The sequence below is a fragment of the Zerene cesonia genome, chromosome 4 (assembly GCF_012273895.1).
Source record: "Zerene cesonia ecotype Mississippi chromosome 4, Zerene_cesonia_1.1, whole genome shotgun sequence".
Taxonomy (NCBI): domain Eukaryota; kingdom Metazoa; phylum Arthropoda; class Insecta; order Lepidoptera; family Pieridae; genus Zerene; species Zerene cesonia.
In genome coordinates, this window is record NC_052105.1 from 3,533,813 (window position 1) to 3,555,326 (window position 21,514).

The 21,514-nt window shown below is 33.1% G+C and overlaps 2 protein-coding genes across 4 annotated transcripts in view; one reads left to right on the top strand and one right to left on the bottom strand.

Annotated features, from left to right (window-relative positions):
* Positions 1 to 21,514, top strand: part of LOC119839592 (membrane-anchored lipid-binding protein LAM4-like) — a 54,084-nt gene that overhangs the window by 27,019 nt on the left and 5,551 nt on the right. For all 3 annotated transcript variants that reach the window (XM_038365957.1, XM_038365959.1, XM_038365958.1), the window contains 4 exons: positions 7,493 to 7,603; positions 16,257 to 16,417; positions 18,377 to 18,480; positions 19,048 to 19,245. In XM_038365957.1, coding sequence (XP_038221885.1) covers positions 7,493 to 7,603; positions 16,257 to 16,417; positions 18,377 to 18,480; positions 19,048 to 19,245 — 574 coding nt within the window. The remainder of the gene's footprint in view (positions 1 to 7,492; positions 7,604 to 16,256; positions 16,418 to 18,376; positions 18,481 to 19,047; positions 19,246 to 21,514) is intronic.
* LOC119839593 lies at positions 749 to 3,771 on the bottom strand. Its single transcript, XM_038365960.1, has 5 exons — positions 3,645 to 3,771; positions 3,001 to 3,180; positions 2,446 to 2,527; positions 1,873 to 1,990; positions 749 to 836 (listed from the first exon to the last, which is right to left on the bottom strand). Exons 1-5 carry the CDS (start codon positions 3,693 to 3,695, stop codon positions 797 to 799), a joined length of 471 nt encoding a protein of 156 aa, XP_038221888.1. The 5' UTR covers positions 3,696 to 3,771; the 3' UTR covers positions 749 to 796.

A 21,514-nucleotide genomic window follows, 5' to 3' on the forward strand; every position in this document is an offset into this window, starting at 1 on the left:
GCACTAAATGAGCACTAAATTTTGAGATATAATTCGAGTGATTCTGCCGACTTGACCTTTCTAGCTTTACAGACGTAGGAAAAATACTGTTTTTTCCGTGTAATATATCAGTATTTCTCCAAAATGTTTACGTGGCGGCACATACGTTACACGTGCGATAAGTAATCTTGTTTGTTAGAACGGGTTTGTTTCCATTTAGTAGGCTAACTAGTGGAGGTCGTGACTTGTAATATGTTACAACAGACTATATTGACTTACAAGCTATTAATCTGTAAAATTCCGGTATATACAGCCTGAGTAAAACTGCTTACAGATTATGAAAGGTTTGTCGTATATTTCTTATTGTATTGTGAGTTATTTAATATTGTATGATTGTTGAAATAAAGCATTTATAATTACCGATTAAACTTTATTCGACCTTGATGGCGTTCTCGAATCAATACTAAACTCTCATGGATTAAATTCATTATTCACGATTATGAGAAACAGCAGTTGTTATTAGTTATCACATAACGTCATAATCATAATAATATTGTTCGAAGCAGGACATGTTGTATCAGGTGAAAATATTTGGCTAACACTTCTTAGTTAGCTCTTGGCATAAATCATTGTTTACGATTTGTTATCCGTTAATCTTATTATATTTAGCATCGACTTATCTCCGCAAATACGATTGCCGCACTGCGTCGTGGAAGTTATCAGTAAAAAATTACACAGCCACATTAATTTTATTGGTGATAACACGTCTGTTAATCAACTTGGTTAAATTCTTGTAGACGCGGCGTCGGTGGAGACTTTACCAAGCTTGTGGTATGGGTGGCACTTCCTTGTAATACCTGTAAATATTATGGTTAAGTAATTAATCAGATTGCGCAAGTGTTGACTTACCGTTTTAGGTGGGTTATAAAACCCGCATGGCCTTACGTGTCCACCGACTGAGACCGTATTAAATAAAGCAGAGTAGAATAATATTATGAAAACAAACTAGCAAAAAGGGAAATGTAAATTATATTTTTATTAAGTTGGAGCGACACTATCAAAACAATAAATGTGCCTAAGCTTAAATTTTACGTTAACAGAGAGGAAATTTACAAGTAAACACTTTGTGGTTTTGTTAAAACTCCTAATTTTACTCTGTTATCTATAATGACACAACGTGATTTTAATTTTTATATACCCACATGTTGTGATTAAATCATTTAATTTCTCTTAGAACAATTGTCTTAGTAGTTGTATTTCAGTTATCTAGGAAAAATATTACTAACTACTTAAACTGCCTGGTTATATGGCAATAGTTAAGAGTCATCACGGCATAATGTTTTCCATTTATGGACTTTTACTCTCAATTTAATTATTTAAGTATTGAAATTGAAATATATTTATGATAATAAGTTGCAATAGCAAAAAGTCATATTAGTAAGTCCTGCTAATAGCCGGTGTATCGCCCTCTGCTTTATTTATAAAGCTTCCAGAGTGTTTGAGCATTCCCCAAATGAATCATAAAGAAACGCACAATCTTGTTTTCCTTATATTGAACATACACAAACTTATACTATGTAAATGAAGTATGTAAATATTTTAGAATTATATTCATATCCATTTACACATATTTGTTTCGTGCTACGTATTAATAACACATTTTACCCATATGTTGCAAGTGATTACTTATGCATAGTAAGACCTGATACTAATTTGTGTGGGCGTTTTGCCAGATCCTCGATGTAGGCATGGATTTAATAAAGCGCACATGACTGTATTTCGACATACAATACCACCGAGATAAATGCGGGCCCGTAATGCGATATTGCGAAAGCAGTACAAAGAAATATGAGTTCTAAGCGCAATAGGATTACGGTAAAGAATTGTTATTACCTTACGAAACCTCCGAGTGGAAAAAAGGCTTTATCATTCAATGGCACCAGCAGCGGTGAGGCCTTTAGCCCTTGTGGCATCTTGATAAAGTATTTCACACTGCCCGGTATCAGAATACCTGTTTATGTGTGAAAGAAATGAGAAATGTTGAAATTCTTCAGAATAATGCTAGAATTTCCATATCCTATTGGAAACGGGTGGAGCTTATCTTTAAACTGTGTCATACTGTCCCCATATTAACTATTAAGTCATCTAGTTGCTTAAGAATAAAATTTATGCATGATTTTAGTGTCTGGGTGGTTATTTAATATTTATATATCAATTTTCTACTCTTAGTCTATATACGTAACCTACACTTTCACATTTGTAATGTTATATCGGTATCAAAGCAAGCTAAAAAATTAATAATTTTCTTATAAAATTTTTTAGTATACAGTATCTGATAATCTAAACTAAAATAATACAAGAAATTATTACAAAAATTAAAATATCTTGTCTAGGTATGAATGTTAACTGTAGGATAAACAATGAAATGTACAGAATACAAGGTAAAGAAATTCATATCGTTCTTACCATTGGCGTCATACCTATACTTTCTCAATAAAGACTGCACGTTCGGATTTTGAATATTCGATAGAACGACGATGGAGCACGGCTGTGAATTAGAGTTTTATAAATCGAATTAATTATGTAAGTAACCAGATATGTGGAATCACGATCGGGAAGGTCAAGCTTGAATGTGTTAAATACACGACAATATTTGCATAGGTCTTGTTTCTTTTAATGGCAATACGGTCATGGAAAGATCCTAAGAACTGGGCTACAAATAAAGTGTATATATACTACTTAGGTATTTTCTTTTTATGCCTATACAAAGTACTCGTATTTCTTAATTAGTTACTTATTATATTGGAAAATAACCACTACGGAAGTTGTATAAAAAAAAGTGGAATGTTTAAGAATAATGTCTGATCAAAGTTCAAATAGTTTATTCAGATATAAGTAACAGCATATATGTAATTAGACAGAATATCATTTGGTTGGATCGAGCTGCTTGTAATTGTGAAATCGGCATAGATTACAAGTATCGCTAAATACATACCAAATAGCACCATGCACGATTATTACCTTTTTGACTTTTTCTTCGGCCTTTTTCTCAGTTTCGGGCTCGAAGTGGCTGTCTTGATCATCGTACTGTTTTATTGGTGCGATTTTCTCTTGTGAATTCTCATTATCACCACCGGCTGGGATCGAAAATAGCTCTTGATCAATCATAGGCTCTTCCGTCACGTATCTGGCTAATATAACCTGAAAGTTGCAAAAAATCATGGATATTCATAGGTCTACATACATCAAAAATAAACAAATCGTATGTATTCAAAGGTTAACAGTTTTTGTTGATGAAGCAATCTGCATTTGTCCAAACAACATACGATTATTGCTTGTTATTGATTGATTATTGCTTGTTGTAATAGAAAATTTAGCCGCCTACACGATAACGAAATGGAAATGTGGTGATTAATTATTCAACGAATTAATTGAATGGTAGTTTAATTATTTTGTTATATATACGCATTTAAAAATACAAAACAATTACTGTATTCTAATGGAATAATTGCTGATGACAAGATTTTTCACGAGAGAATTATCTATTGTAGGTTTATTATTGTTAATATGGAGAGGTGAAGTCTTGGATATCTCCCAGTTTAACGTTTATTATCTTATTGAAATGACTACGATCGAACAAAATATAATAATAAATGTGAGCTCACGCTCTCCATCAGTAGTATATTAACAAAGGCTACAAAGATCCCACTTCGCATTGTGAACCAAACGAGACCACTTCCTGAACTGAAATGAGTCTATACATCAAGTGACTTCTATATTTTATAAACACCGAGTCGAATAACTCTAAATTAAAGTACATATTTCACAAAACATTCCTATGAAGTTGTGTTGAAAAACAAATTTTGTTTAATTTTAAAAGCAGAGCAGTGAGAAGCATTCGTTCCCAATCCTCGTGTGGTGTCAGACGTACTAAATATTTAGTACGTTGTTTATGTTTATAAGATTTCCTATATGTATTTTTGCGATCAGAAAATTTTAAACGTTATAGAATCGTAGATGTAGGTGAGTATTGAACGAGTATGTATGTTTTAAATACGTCTCAAAGTGCTCCACTTAGGAAGATTAAATATTTTAGATTATATTTATATTAAATCTAACGCCCACATAGTGCTTGTTTTAAAAGGAATTACCTAACGTTAATATCTCTTACCTACACTATGTTTAGATTTAATCTGTTAACATAATGCTATTGCGTTTAATCTAATAAATATCTAAAAATATAATGGTGGTGGCAGCGCGTAGGTGTTGAAGTGTGATAGGCTGCTGACTCATATGAAGGTAATAATGGAAAGCTAACATTAGATACTAATTTTATAAAAAAAGTTGACGTCATACGAGTATGTCTGTTTTATGTCGTTTTCCTAACTCATCACTATGTAGTTCATATTAATTGACGATTAATAGGTATGTATAATGTCAAGAACACATGTGAATGTGATATAATATACTTAATTGATTTTGTTTATAATCAATTCGATTCAACTAAATATACCTATATATAATATGTTTGATCACCTCTGCAAACAATTCGAGCAGTTATCCCTATCGCCTATCTTAGCTTATACTGGTATTAGTAAATAGATAGGCGTAATAAATAAGTATGTGGAAATGAAACTGGTGTAAGAAAATAAGCTTTGACCGAATTATTTGCATCGGCTTTTTATACAATGTCCAATATGGTATTAAATCCGTTACGCGGTTTCGTCTTAGCAACGTTGGGATATTTTTGATCGTCTCGCAAAGTAGGGTAAGGGTCCTTTAAAACTTGGTAGTTTTATATTAGTCAGTGAGCGTGCAAACGTATAAAACTACAATAGTAAGTAGGTAAAGAAGTAGACAATTCGGTGAAACAATGATTGTAGACAGACGGGCGCCTGAACGAACTGCGTTGTTTATTTTAATGTTTCCTTTTTATTGCCCATCTCTGGTCGCTGAGGAAATCATGCTGGTCGGTTAGGATTTATTTTAATTTAGCATACTTGGTTTGTCCCTTTACGATGGTTTGGTATCGTCACCATATCTTGTTCGAATACAACTGGTTCAATCATAGATTACTAAATCGTTGTTACGAACTTTCAACTAGTTATATAGGCAAAATTAAATGAACATGTGATCTGATCTATATACGCAAATAAATCTTATTCCTGGGGCGTATTTTAATTATTTCATGAAGATGGAAGAGTAAATCTGAATTGATCTAACAAATGAAACTTGTCCTGTCAGTAAACGAAGTTGATAACCCTGCTTGTTTTAGTATTATTAGAGATTCAGGTCACAAATAATGAGCCTTATTTCTATTTAAATCAAAGGAATTGTGGATGTTATGTAAGATGATTCTATTATCGTGGATTTATTCTATGTTGTCTTGGCAACCATCGTAGCAATAAAATCATGTAGGGTTATCGAGTTGTTACATGTGTGTACATAAATCTAAAAGAGTGAAAGAAATTCGTTTGCTGTAGCGGGAACAGGAGTGGCTAGGCGCGTTCGATACTCGTGATAATCTGTTTCTATTTAAAAATTTCTCATTATGATTCTTTATAACTTATGCTACTAATTTGCCCATAAATCCCATCCTATGACATTTTGTTTAAAATTTTAAATGACGCATGTAGAATATATAAATACATGCTGTAAATTTTCATCATCCTTATTACCTAACTCGAAGTGACCTTCCGTATTTATACAGTCGGTGTATCATTACTGTTGCAATTACTAACTCCAATTAAATAATATAACATGTTATTGTCGACGCTATTCCTGTCCTGTTTTATAGATTAAAATATATTCAAATTTGTTTTCAAAGGAATTTTCTCGAACATCATTTGCAAATTGATAAGTTTAATTTATTTATTTATTTATTTAACTCTTCAATTACTTGAATACATTTAAGAATCATCTGCCAAAGAAGTTATTAATTCAATTTAACAATTTTTACGTTATAAGTTCTCATTGATTTCCGAAGACATATAAAAATAAAGAATAAAAACAATTATATAAAATGTGGCAAATAACAAAAACATGTATTTTTGTCATTTCAATTCAACTAACAGTTTTTCTTTAACAGTGTATATGTATAAAAGTGCATAGGTACATACATTCGCAAATAGAACATTGCATAATTATAGGCTTTATCGAAACAGTAGGTACCCCTATGGGTAGGATATAAACGGCTATTTTATGGGTAATCTGTAAGGAATTAGATTTGTAGTGACAATCTGTAACTATAAAATACTATTTATCGAACGTAACCTAACATTTAACAGTTGTAGATTTTATCGACTTGTTGAACATTAGACATTCATTTATGTTTTGTTTCAAGATTAATGTAGCAAACACGAATGTTTTTACTAGAAATTGAAATAGTGGTGAATGTTCAATTTTGGCGGGTACTTTTTAACACGTCTATGTAGGTTAAAAGGTTCAATGTGCTATTGCTTAGTTCCTGCCGCCATCGTATTTTTTTATGTATGCATTTCACATTTCATACTGCGATGGTTTTTATTTTAGGGTACAATTTATCTTGATTTTATTATAATTCTTTTGATTACAATCAACATATTGTGTGCTTACTGCTATTAATAAAAACTAATTGTATTTCCTTCATCGAATATCTTCATCGAATTGATGAGATAAACGTTGAAGATGTTTCCTTTTATTATTAACTAAGCAGAAAAGGGTAGCTTACACATTGAATTACTGAATAATTTATTCTCTTACTCCATACACTTTCTATGTTGTTCGTAACTGGTTTTACTCCAGCCACAATTTTCGCTTCTGTATTAATTACCGACATATTATTTATAAGTATATACATGTTATTAATTAAAACTTTTCGCATAATCCCGAAATATGAGGCAGCGCTTCTTTTTTGTGAATATTCTGACGAGAACTGATATTTATTTATTTATTCTTTATTGCACACTTTCACACTTACAAAATATAAAAAAGAAATAAAATTTAACAAAAACAAGTAAGCAAAGGGCGGCCTTATGGCTAAAAGCCATTTCTACCAGGCAACCGTTGGGTAAAGGACAATATATTTTTAGCAACGTACAATGCAACGCACGTAGGCAGGCAGTCTATTGGAAAATTAATAAACACAAAAAAATAATAATAATAATAAATAAATTAACAATAATAAAAAAGTAACAAAATATAAACTACTTACAATAAGTTTAATAGCAATACATATATACGTATAAATACGATATTATATTGACGATAAGATATTTAATTTAAGTGAATAAAGGAAGGATAAAAATTCGCTACTTATGTGTGTGTAGATAAGAATATAAATCTTTGAAAATGTGGTGTTTGATAACGTATTTTCGTAGTGTTAAGTTCTTATTGTAAATATGGGATTGTATAATATGTAGGTAATAATTTGAATAGTGATGATGTATAATTATCAAATATGAAAATACCACTTGGCATTCGTTTCCATGGGTGTACAGTTTTTTCTCCCATCTAACGGATGCTTTCCTTGCAGGTCGACCGGCAACTTCGCATCGGGCGCGGGTGGCGGGGTCGGGGCGCCGCGCTCCGCCCCCGCCACCCCGCTACAGCTTGAGCCGCAGGCAAGAGCCAGCAAACACGACAAGTGAGTACGATGAATGTTATGATATGATGAATGTCATTTTGGGAATGTTCATTTGTCCTCTGGCAAAGGGTTCGGTAGGGAAAGAACATAATTCATGCTAATTTCATAAATGTGAAAGTTGAAAATTTGTTGAAGGCCAACAGATAAGTGCTAGGGTTGAGAAGGTTGCTTTGTCTGCGGTTGAAACCATGGGATACAGCTAGCAGCGTTAGCATTTTATATATGAACTTTTTAAAATCAGAAAAGATTTCATCAACAAACAGTGTATATTTTATGTTGCAAAGTCCAAAACTTCCCCTCTAAAATATTTCGGCTTCCTAAAAAGTATCTGTGTCTACATGAGATACCAAAGAGATTATATGGTTTTTCGGCGAATTGTAAGCACACCTTTCTTGTGTTTTCCTACCTAATTCTAGAGCATTATCTGTGTAGTCCGAGTGTAGCTTTCAATTAGAATTTAAAGAGAGCTCTGAAAAAATATAACAGATGCTTAGATCGGATTGGTAAATATATTGCGATTTTCCTCCATCTTTATTCTTTAAGCTCCCCTTGCTTTTAAAATATGATGCTTCCCAATCAAGCTAGCGCTCAATCAATAATATCTTCCTACGGAATAATGAATATCAGTGAGTTATTTTAGATGTATCAGTCAACAAATCGTTGTCCCTTAACAATTGCGGATTGTGTATTTAGCCAAAAGCCAAAACCTACATAATATAGCATATGGGTGATTACCAAACGTCTATTATGCCCGTATGTAGGTACAACAACCAGTTACGCTTATACCGCGATATTAGCCAAACGTGTGCGTTAACAAAAACGCACTTTTTGCCAAACATCGGCTACATTATTTATTTTGTTCCTTCGTAAATTTAGCTTAGTTATGTTTGCGAAGCAATGAGTGATACACATGGCGCCATACTCTAAACCAAATGAGGACTCGACGTGGTCTGTGATAAGGGTTTTAAATTACGCTTATGATGGATTAAGGTAATTAATCTATGCGTAAACAATGTTGTATAATCATTGTTACACTTGCGAAGATTTTCGGAATGTTATAATCTTTTAAGACGCTTCCAATATTGACACAATGATGAAATGAGACAATATTATGTGATGTGAAACACAATATTATAAATTGAATCCTTATTATCCTTCAAAATATTTTTAATCTTTAAGTTTTTTCACGAGATGCTTTAATATCTAAATGGACACATTATAAGGTTAATGGGTATTGTTTTACGGTCTGCGGCTGCGAAATTTATTCACCGCTTGTTTTTTGTTTTTGTATAAAATGCTAAATTCGTTGGGTAAATTTGGTAAATAGCGAAGACGAAGTGCTTGATTTTAAATTAAATTTATATCAATGTTTTTGTCTTTGACTAAATTTTGTCAAATCAATAAAATGACAAGTATCTATCAGAATTTAATATAAATGTTTGATGAACACATCCTTGTATAAGTCGAGTTGCGTTTTAATTATTTCTCGTTTGATTGTTAACAGAGCATGAAAACGTATTGTTGACGTTTATTTTGTTCTTTGCAACTTGTATTTTTGTAAACAAAACAACTAACATAAAAAAATGTAGAAGTAAAACTCCCTGTCTGTTATGTTTTCAAACTTGTTAATTATATAGGAATTATCACAATTTCACTCTACACACTAATGTTATAAATATGAAAGTTTGTTTGTTTGGATGTTTGTCCGTCAATCACGCTGAAACTACTGAACCGATTTCGATGAAATTTGGTATACATACAGGGTATCAGCTGACTTTTTATTCCGATTAATGCTTCCTTGAGATGTCTAATTCTCAATAAAAATCAGTCCTAATTCCACGCGTGCAAAGCCGCGGGCGGAACCTAGTTTTAAAATAATAGGTAAATAATAGATTGGTCCAATTCCACAGAAGAATTTGACACGTAAAAGTAATTTCACTTGCGATTGCTGTGGAACTTAAAGGTTTGTAGCAGAACCTGTTGGTTTACAAACACGAGTTGCGATTTTCTTCGCAAGAAAGTATTTTATGGCACTTTAAATATTTTAATTTTATCCATCTTAAACTAGCGTTGATGATATGTTTATGAAAACTTTTTCCCTTCCGGGAATATACGCGCGTTGCGTATCCTTAGTTTACATACATTAATCTAGATTCTAGAAGGTTCTAATATACATCATATTACATCACGAACGTTGGTTTTATAAAGATAAACAGTATTCAAGCAATAAATAATAGCTAATTACATCTGGTCGGTTCCATGGTGTTGTATTTTATACTGCTCGGTTAGATTTAACCGTAAATCATGTTGAAATAATTTGAATTAGTTACGTTTTTGCTTCGGAATATAAAAGATCTGCTTCGCGTTACTCTATTTATCAAATAGTTTCGAACCGAAAAGTTTCAATGCTCTCTATATTTTCGCTGTTTCGTTTGTTGTTGAAATAATAGAGTAGAATTATTTTAGGCAACTGGTTTTGTAGTGAGAATTCATTCGTTTATTTCTTTTTTTTGTGATAGTATTAATAGCTAAACTTGTTTTGTAGTTACATTAATAAACCAAAGTCACTTTAAATTAAAAAAAAAAAAAAAAACGAATTTGTTAAACATAGCATGATTTTAAACGAGGTTTTTCATTTTTGTATTAAAATAGGTGGGTTAGGGGGTTTAAAATGTGTGTGATCTTTTTTAATTCTCTCTCATTGCGTGTGAATTTGTACAATTTGGAATAAAACTGTCCTCATATTATGTATGAAGTTACCTTGACATGTGTATTTGCCGACATAAAAAGGCGTCCTAGGTAGGTACTGCCGCGCACTGTAACAATATTTGCTCAGTCGAATTTTTACACGTTTCCATAGACACATTTGCCACAGTTATAGCATATGTTCGATGTTGTTGTTATTTAAACGTTGTAATTTGTTTGATAGATTATTAGATAAACTATTTCAATGGCTTTTAACGGTTATGAAATCTTATCGCCGTCACACTAAGGGCTATAATTGCGCGAACGGATCAAGATATCTGTCCCTAGCGATTGACGTCAGCGCACGGTAGGTATGTTGATCATTTATAGTTGAGCAAAATATGATAATGCTCATCTTATTATTCAGCGGTAAGTTTATAGGCCTATAAAAACGAGATAAATATCTTTAACCCACGCGCTAATGTGAAATTATACTTCTGTTTCTAGTTAAAATAGTTGAAGTCTCAAATTGACGATGGAAATTGATACAATTTGTTACTTTTATGGCTTCTGTCGTATTCATGGCGCTTTCGCTTCGCTCGCTAACATGTACTTTACCTATTTTCGTCTATCGTGTTGTAATATATAGGTGTTTTGAAGGATCGATCGATCATTTAATACAAATATAGTAGAATAATTCTCGACAAATGGTTATAATAATATTTCATTTATTCTAAACGATCTAGAATAATGGAAAAAGTCATATGTCTATTAATATAAATGAACTATATTATGTTAAGTGTTAACACAATACAACTTGTGCAAATAATTAATCATTCCAATATCACTTTGGGTGGGTTGAAACAATGAAAATTATGCAATATGATGAAGATTGAAGTTTTAATTACGCAGTCAAGAAACACGTAGTACCTTGTCACGTGTGGAGTGAGGTTCGAGCGTGAGTTGTGCCCATTTGTCCAATCAGCGTAGATAATGTTGATGTTCCCGGTTCGCCCTCAATTCATACCAGTACGGACAGCAAACAAATAGGTGCTACTCTTGTTTTTTTTGAATAATTATTTTCATTAGCAGTCTAAATATAAAGCATAGTTGTGCATTGCTAAAGAGAATAATGACCTCGATTAAAATCTATTTTGTGTTTGCATATTTATTGTTAATTGTAAATCGAACCGATTCACTGTCGTTGCTATTATTTTCTATTATTACATTTATCACCAATCGGATATGTGTACAACAATCGTTCGTAATCACCTGCGATTATGCAAATACTATGTTCTCAACTCCGTGTTTTCGCCTGACCGTACAGAGTATTTATAAACGAACGCTCTTTACTTCATTACAAACATTATATCTGCATGTGGCGATTGCAATTTGCTGTCTGTTGACGTTTAGCAAGCGAGTAGTACCGTTGGCGCAGCGTGGTGGCGAGGTAGCGAGGTGAATGGTGGGATCAGGTGTCTCGTCCGCGTCGGAGCTCTCACTCGCTCGCTTATTGTTTTCGATCAATTAAACTTCAAGTTCAACGCAGATTCAGTGCGCGCCGCAAAAGCCGCTCATGCGGTCTAAGTTCGACGAACTCCTTTCCGGAGGTCAGCTGCATCTCGATTTTATTGTCACGTTGGTTGAAACCATGGATAAGTTACATTCGCGCCGGCTCGCCTAGGAAACGCAATCTTATCGGCCGTAGCGATAAATTGCGGCTTATTCGATACACAATCAATATGTCTATACACATTATGTGAACAGTTGTGCTCTCGTGCGCGTAGCGAACGTCGGTGTCCGCCGGTGTTTGTGTTTTAATATTAATAGAAACCGGTTTCTAATACAAATATTTAGAAAGAGCGCGTTTACTTTCATTCCGGCGAAATGACCGCGGTCGTGTGAATCGGGCGTAAGTGTGTATTCGTTTGGACTAAATTTCGTCACGACTGTGAAATTGTGTATTCAATTAAAACGCTTATGAATTAGCCTAACTATCAGTAGTGATGTAATAGAAGTCCACTCAGCTTCGTTTTATACAACGTAAATTCAGAAAGTGTGAGTGGTAACTTGGAATATTTTAATGAACATCAATGGTTCTCGGCACACGCACACTCATTGATGAACGTTAACGTGTTATCGTTTGACCTCATAATGAAGTGCGAAAGCGTCTTATAAAGTCAATTTCTTATCATGTAAGAAATTCATACGTACTTTATCTGAACCGAGCGATAGAGAAGGCATTATTGCAAACAGTGGAAATGTGAGTGCTCTGTGATCAAGGATGGTGGATAACGCAAGTTTTGAGTATTCTGACGAATCGAGTGTTGAAGGCGGTTTCACTAGTCGAGAAGGAAGCAGGTAAGGCTGGGAACATGCTCTTTCACTGTTTAAGTCTTTTAACGATAGAAATAGCATAAGATACGTGCATAATCAACATTCCCTGTATATAAATACAGTATATTATTAATATTCATAATCATCAACCAAAATCTGAATGATAAAAGTGTTGATTTGAAGTATATCAGTGAGCAATATGATATGAATCACATACTGAACCTTATATTAAAGTTTTAAACTGTCTCTCTTCGGCCGGGAAATAGACATCCGGATGCGCTGTATAAACACAAAACTTTTTAGCCTCCGTTACTGTGACTGGGACATCACACGGTCCATATTTAGATCATTTCAATTGCTATTTATGATGACAGCTGAAACCAGCTCGCGGTGGTGGAGTGCTAGCTACAAATACCTCTTAAAGATAGAAAGAATGATTTTGTAACCGTTATTTCGTAAGTTATTTTATTTATGTCATGTTTTGAAACTTTTTATTGGTTTCTTGACTCACAAAAAGCATTTTTTTCACGTTGACCTCTTAATAGCTTAATGTAAGAAATATTCCTTTATATTTAAAATCTTTTTATTTTTCATCACATACATCTAGCAGAGCATTGTCATAAAATGAGAGTTGTCTCGAACTCTTTGGCACGAAGACTTGATTTAATTCAATCTTGGTTCAAACAAATGTATGCTAATGTTAATATCTCTACGAGTCTGATAAAAGCATACCCATTTGTATCGATTTATCTAAATTAATTCCAAATTATTCCGGTGTGAATAAATTTATTCATTTCTGTACATATGATACCTACTTGTAAATTAGGAGTTTTTTTTATTTTTGTGCATGATTGTGATACGTTTTCTTTCACATTAAGATCTAAACCTTTTTATCTGTTTTAAGTAGGTTAAATGAAGGTTCGACTAATAAATAAATAACTCATCTAGAAAACAAGAAAATTTCTATAAATAGTACTTTTAAGCACGTAACCCGTCCGCGATCTAGAACGAATCGTCCGTTTTCCAGTTTCTGGAATAGAAGCGGTGTCAATGGGTCAATCCGTTTTTTTTGGTACACGGCTATGTATCTTATTAATTTCTGATAAATCGGTTCCTATGCTAAATAACATAACAGTTCCTCAAACCATGTCATATTAAAATTCAATGAGTTGCGACGGTATCAACGTCATTCATACATGATTTATGTATTAAGATCGCATCTCGCTGTGTCTTTGGGCATAAGATATGTTCTTGAAATGTCGGTCGACGTTTACAGCTGAAATTTTAATTCCATATGGATTCATATAAACTTGGGATTATACGGGCTTCCATCAGTTGCCCCTTCTTTTGTTTAGAGGGTCGGTGTGGTGTTCTGTTGTCCTCAATAAAATGGGTGTTGTTGTTGGCACGAAGTACGTAATACGTTTGTTCAAGTAAGCGCTTTATTTGTTATACGAAGTTTATTTGTTAGCCTCTGTGGATTTTTACGTTATTTGTATTTTATATAAATAAAATGTTAGCTGCTATTTTCTCACTGGTGTTTGAACGTACATTTAAAGGTTATGTTATTGTTTTAATAATCTTTTCTATCTTATTATATGTAAAGTATATACTCTATGTACTGTATTTACGTGCTTAAAAATGAATCCATATTTTCCGTTATGTTATAGTTAATATTTTTTTATATAATGTAAATACATAGTTATGGCTAATATTTTTTTTCTTTTGGTTTTACTATTATATTCTGTATATGATATTATGAATAATAAACTTAAAAAAAAATCGCCAAATATAAATAAGAAATAAAAATGTAAGGCTATTCAATTTTTACACGTTTGCCAGTTCGCACGAAGACAGGGCAACGTCTGACGGGTCAGCTTGTAGATAATATAACTGCAATAAAATTAATACACATGCTAAGCAAAACTAATATTCTATATCAAGTGTGAAGTTTGGGTAGCAAAGATTTGTCGATGATTAGTGTAACTAGTCTGTGCAATTTAAAAATGAGTTGCGAGTGTAATTGTCCAATTTATTACGCAAAAATACCGATGCTATAGGTATGGGTAATGATAGTGGAACTGGTTTTCAGTGTATTAAAAATCGCGAGTTTCGCAGAACTCTGCATTAATAAATTGTTTGATGTTTATTATCTTTTGACTAAGGAATTATTCACGAAGAATTAAATATTATGCTGTTAGACGTAAACTGCGCAAATTGCTATTTTAGTTCGGTGTAATTTGTTTATTTTTGTAACTCGTATATTGTTAAAACATGCATCCTACCCGATGTCGGTTTGGATCAGTTTAAAAAGTAGATAATGTAGGTATATAATTCATGTTTCTGTTTAGTTTAGTACACGGTGATGTCGATCTGTAATCTGATAACTGATTATAATGACCTTTTCTCCATGCCAGAGGATGTGAGTTCGATCAAAATTCGAAAACATATTAAAGGAAATGTGTATTTTATTGTGTCGGAATTTTAAAAAATGTGAGTTTTTCAATAGTATCTAAAATTTATAAATTGTAACATGATTCGCATAACATTATAAGCATAATATTATTTAGTATGTATCACCGCTCCCATAGTAACTAAAATCGACTAGACTATTTATGAATAAATTACGTAAGACTCGTTTTTGTATATGTAGGTAGGCTATGACAACCCATAATTTTTTTATTCTAAACAAAAATTTTGTTCTACTACCTTCTGCCTGCGGCTGCGTACTCATTAAATTCGGAGTGGTTTAATAGGTGTAATTGGTTAAACGAATGTGATGGCTTAGTTTAGTTTCGATTTTATTTTTCAAACTGGGTAGTTTAATAAAGCAGGAGCCAGGAGTAGAAGTAGGAGCCCCGCGAAGCAGGCCTCCAACAACAACTGCCAGTGTTTGTTACGACGCCACATATCGGCCTACTCTCAGCCCAGCCTATCAGAGACACTTTTCAGACAGTTGACAATTTTAGTTTCAATTCATTTTCAGATTGTAATAGCTAACGCTGTATAGGTGACTTATCTATTATTTTATCTATCATATCGAGTAGAATTGATTGTACATCGATGATTCATCGGTATAAAAGCTTTTATTACTCACTAAGAGTTCACTGTAGAGTACACGCTATTAAAACTGAAATGTATGTGAAATAGCTATAAAGTATATTGCAAGGACTTTAAATCCTGAGAAAAAAAATAGTATTAGAAGTTCCAATATAAATATCCCCAATTGGTCCATCATTGCCACGTTATTTGCATTGACGTGATATGGCTATGCTAATTATTATTTGCGAGTTGTGATTGTTGCTCGCCCGATTTCTCCAGTTATCTGTGGTCATTGCACCGGACGTTTGACATATTATAATATACAAACTGTTACACGCGATTTCGTCCGCGTTGTCTATCTAAATCTACATTCTACAACTTGTGTAATCCCATATAACACGAATCGATCCGTTGTCATATGGAAGAAAGACAAACAAACAAATAAACGAACACATTTTCGCATTTAAAAATATTATAGTAAGATAAAGAGTAAATATATAGATAAGAAAATGTCGGGAATAATAAGGAAGTCACGATTTTATTTATGGTTTCTACGGGGATGAGTTTATATGGAGTTTACCTTCCTCAGGCATGCAGTGAAACCGCTCTCGGGCTCGGCGCCGTCGGTGCGGGCGGCCGCGCTGGCCGGCTCCGATGAGACGACGGAGTGCAAGCAGCCCAGCAAGTCTCGCCAGAAGAAGTTCCAGCGGCACTTCCCGCAGGTCGGCCCGGAGGAGCGAGTTCTGAATTGTGAGTAAGCAGAAAGCTTTGTGTAGAATGCAATCGGCAAAAAGTTTGGACACAATTGACGCTGACTGTTGTGTTTAATCTCTGCGTAGGTTTTTCAGGTCGAGATTACTAAGAGAGTAGACAATGAAACTGTTTGATCGAATCTGGCCATAGTTGCCGAATCTTTAAGGAGATTAACCAACCACGTAGGAGATATTGTTGTGAACTGCATTAGTAGTCGTAACTTCCCGCACCTGAGATAGCGATTGATGAATTATTATATTGTTCTGTACAATCTTTCCATAATTGTTTACCTATTTCACCGTTGTTCAAATGATTATCTTCAAATAATAATGTTTTCTACATGATACCTATTTGTATCGTATTTGACCCTCGTTTGTTTAGAATAACTCAACAAGGTCTGCAGATAAAGAAATATCATTTGTTCACAGCTTTGTGTTTCGTGCAAGTAATTCAATAATTGTACATCTTATTACCATTCGTTAACCTTGTTTGTAAAGTCACTTCCTCTGCTCGATTTTTTTCCTAGACACATAGATATTATGATTGTTATTTAAAATCAAGTTGTGAATCATATTTATTTTAATTTTATTAGCTTCATCTGTATGAAGCTCGAGTCTAACGCCCGTAGACTGGGTTTTGATCCACTTTAAACGGAAAGATTGAATTTAATCTTTGTACACTTTAAAGCCTTTTTTAGTTTTTTAAACTACTCACATTATTTTAATGTTATGCGTTAAATATATGAACTGCACTGCAATATATTTTTTTTATTGCAGTGCAGTTCTTTAAAAGAGAAAACAAAACAAATTGAAATAATACAATGACTCTTAGTTCTTTTCCTTTATTATTGGTGTCGATTGGTGACGTATGAAAACAACGCCTCCATATCATCAGAACTAGACCAAATTAAAACGGGACGATCACATGAGAGGTAACAGCTTTAAAATAAAAAAAATCAGTTCATGCTTAAAAAATTTATAACGTAACAAACACAAAAAATACAGTCGAATTGATAACCTCCTCCTTATTGTCAAAGACTTCTCGAAATTTCTTTAATATCACGTAAAGGTCAGATATTTTTTTCGTGTTGTTTGTTATTATTTAAAATACATTTGATTCTCAATAATTCAGCCCAAAGCTTATATGAACATTATAAGTACAATTAGATTTTTAGTTTTATAGCATTGAAATGCTTTATAAATGAGAAATTTTGAAAGAATAGAAAAAAAAATTGATCACGAGGCGGGATTCGAACCCGCGTTTTGTTGCCAAAGACTTTTGCCAATGCAACGTTTAGCCTCTTGGCCACCCGTGATTCCGCCACAGTAAAGTACGATGTTAAAAATCAATTAATGAATTAACCTTTTTGCTGATAAAACTTCCACGGTTCCGTAGCTTGGTATAACCATTAAGCCAAAGGAAATAAATTGATCACATTCCTATTGATACTTTTGAGACGAACAAACATACAATATAAAACCACGTATGCATGTTATGTACCTACACGTTGAAATGAGGGCTTTCTTTTTTGTGTCCGCTAAATCCCACCCAATATAACTGATTTTTTTAAATATATTTATGTAGACTTATGTGATGTTTTCCTTAGCTTCATTGTCTTTAATGAGTCAAGATAATGGTGATTCTATTAAGAAATGGTATTTATACCTGTGTTAATTACTCAGCTTAGACTGAAGGTCGAGTTTCAAAAGCTACTCCTTTCACTTTTTGTGTATGAACTTGTTTTAAATTCATATAAAACTTAAATGTAGCTAATGAAAGCGGCGTTACGGTTGATCATTGATGGTATATGTTTCTTATTATTATGATTTTTCCACAATTTTATATCCACAATATCAAGGAAAGGTAGTCTTAATGTAATATACGCAATTTTGTTTGCAACAATTTTCGAGAAAAGCTTTATTCAGAGTTTTATAATTGTATTGTTTTGTATTTCAGATTATTCATGCGCCCTGGTAGGCGACCTCCTCTTGCAGGGCCACTTATATATAACGAAGAATTATTTCGCATTTTATTCCAATGTTTTTGGATATGTGACTAAGGTGAGTGATTTTATATGTTTGGGTACGTATATTATGAAAAAAAATTAGTTGTGATTTGTTTTAAGCTTAAAACTTTAAGATATATTATTAATTAAAATATCAAATGAAATGTCTTTGCCATACTCAGTATGTATTAGTAAAAAAAAACACGTTTTGTAAAGATACGAGTGCTGATGTCAAGATAATTAGATTTTCTGATTTATCGCAGCTATAAATTAATATCCATGGCTGATAGTTAATTGTATTAGCTAAATCTTGCTGTATAATTATAAATTTATTACCACCTGGACTTGATTTTCATAATACGTATAGACTTCTATCTAAAAATTAATAAAATATTAGCATAATTAATTATATACATAGTAAAATTGACATCTTCTCATTCTAATGTATCTAGTGTTCCACTGTATGTGTTATTATGAAATTAAATTTTACGAATCTCCTGAAATACGCAGGAATTTCCAAAGGTATCGTGGATAGATAGATCTGTCCAACAATAAATATGCCGTTGTAATTTTCTCTCAACCCACCGCAGAAACATGTTAATAGAGTTCAAATTTGTTACAGTTGTTAATACCCACATCGTCCGTGCTCCGCATCACGAAGGAGAAGGTGGCGCGTATAATCCCGAACGCGGTGGGCGTGTGCACGCGCGACGAGCGACACGTGTTCGGCTCGCTGCTGTCCCGCGACGCGACGTACAAGCTGATGACGCACGTGTGGAAGGCGACGAAGGTTCCAGAACTTGCGGTCCCGAAGCCTCAGGTTTGTGGAGGGGGTCGGGGAAGAGGAGCTTTCTGTCTTATGCAGAAAAGTCGGTACAGTTCTGCTGCGGTACCCGCATTAATTTGAAAAACAAAAACCGGGTGTTATATGTATATTTCTTTCTTCAATAAATAGATTAAACGATAAAAAAAAAAATTCGATTATAATGCGATCAATCAAATAAACCGTTCAGTTTTATACGTGTAGACTTGGAAACTAAAAGGTTAGCCTCCGTTCTTGTTTAAATTCGATAAGCTAGGATCGACTATAATGGAACATGGTGGAGCTTAGTCAGTATATTTGTTTTTTGAGACATTGAGCTCCACTATCAAAAAAGTTAGAATGTAATAGATCAGACTCATGCGGTGCTTCCTTATACCCGCAAGAATAAATATTTAAATCTAGCAATATGCCAATTTTTATGTAGAAATTTTGTGTCGATTCATTCTTGTTTTTTGACATATAAATAATTATTTTCTTTTTTGTCGTATCTAACCATTATTGGAGTTTTATATGAATATTTCTTGGTTTATTTTATGCTAGCTAAGCAACAGAATAAAAATACCCGTCAGTTTGTTCAGTGTCGCCAAATCGATTTTTAATGACACGTGATTGAACGCGTGAGAAAAACCTACATCTTAAAACATTTTGAGTTGGTTAGAATTTTGATGTCTGACATTTTTTATTGTAAGTAGGTTTTGTATAACTGATTACGGAGAGGAACCCATTCAAAATCAGGTATTGATATCCGTTAATAGTTCTGGGAAGAGGACCTTACGGCAGTTAAGTCCAAATTTACTTTAGTTACACATAGTCTTACATAAGCCACCATATTTTAAAGGGTTACGGGGAGCAAGCGAGCATTTGAGCAGTTGTTTTATGAGAGAATTTGCCATTAGGGTTAATTGTCTTACAGAATGAAAATATGTTATCTTTAAACTGTAAAATACTAATAAAATGTTGTTTTATATACGTCACGTTTCATAATTTTAAGACAAATGATGACAAAGACAAAGACGATGCTTATCCTAAAAACATTAGTTTTAACAAGCTTGATGAACTATGATAATTTCAGTTGAGTGATGCGTGATGGAAGAAATTTCTATTCCGTTAACTATGCCCTAAGGAATAAGGACAAAGAAGCCATTAGTTCTATACAATGATTTCATTTGTCGTTAACTTTGCGGAAAAATTTAATTTCTCAAGACTGCGCATTTATATATTCTGAATAAAAACTTCAAAGGTAAAAAGACATTCTGTTTAACATGACAGTTGATAAACATACTAAATAAAAGACTAGTTTGAGTTGAAATTTTTGATACAGATAACATTTGAATAGAGAGAACAGAGAATACAATTAAAATGTTCTACTAATGTATTTTCGCATAAAATTTTCCATTGTCATTACGGAATATCATCATAATTATTAGGCGGAATTAAGAAAAACATCTTCAAGGTTTATTCCAAGACTTCAAAGCTATACTAATATTCAAAAGAGTTTGTGAATTTATGAGTTTGTGACGTTTTAGGGTAGGGTCTCTCTGGATGTACTTTTACGAATGTAAAAAGAATAAAATTGATGAAAATCGGTTGGAAAGCCAGGTCATCTGCAAGTGACATGTGCTTTATTTTATTTCATTTTTAACTTGTTATATGTAAAGTTATATATAAAGGTTTAGAACTCAAAAGAAAATAACATCGTGACATATGACGTACAAAGATAATTCTACAAAGAAATATTATCGCAGTGGTGGTGTTTAGGAAACCGTAGCAAATCGTTTTAAAGTGCTGACGATGTTGTCCGTCACGATTCGCGATTTTATTGATACTTTAGCTGCTTGTATCCGCAATTAGATTAGCGTAATACTTGTTTTTAGTTGTTGGTAAAACATTTCGGTCAATCTCGGATACATAGATTGTATTGTATTGTATATTGGCCATCGTGTTTTTCTTGCATAGTTCGAGGAACTAAAATTGTTTTCAACCGACTTCGAAAAAAGGAGGGTATTAATTCGACGGTATTTGTTTTGTGTTTGTTACCACATAATTTTTACTGGATGAACCGATTTTCATGATTCTTTATTTTTTCGAAAGCTAGTGCCTCCTATGTGATCCCATTTAAATTTGGTCTAGTATTGACAATTAAAGGAGATTTATATTTTATTAAGAGTAATTATTAATAATGTTATTTAAATTTAAAATTTCGACATATAATATGACAACTTTGATGAGATATAAACCATTTTTTTTTTCCACTTTGAACTTTTGA

Excerpts from the sequence above, each read along its gene's own strand:
- LOC119839593 (XM_038365960.1), bottom strand. The coding sequence starts at position 3,695 with ATGCGAAGTGGGATCTTTGTAGCCTTTGTTAATATACTACTGATGGAG. Across the intron at positions 3,181-3,644 it reads ATATACTACTGATGGAGAGC|GTTATATTAGCCAGATACGT; the intron begins GTGAGCTCACAT and ends TGCAACTTTCAG. Across the intron at positions 837-1,872 it reads CCACTCGGAGGTTTCGTAAG|GTATTACAAGGAAGTGCCAC; the intron begins GTAATAACAATT and ends TAATATTTACAG.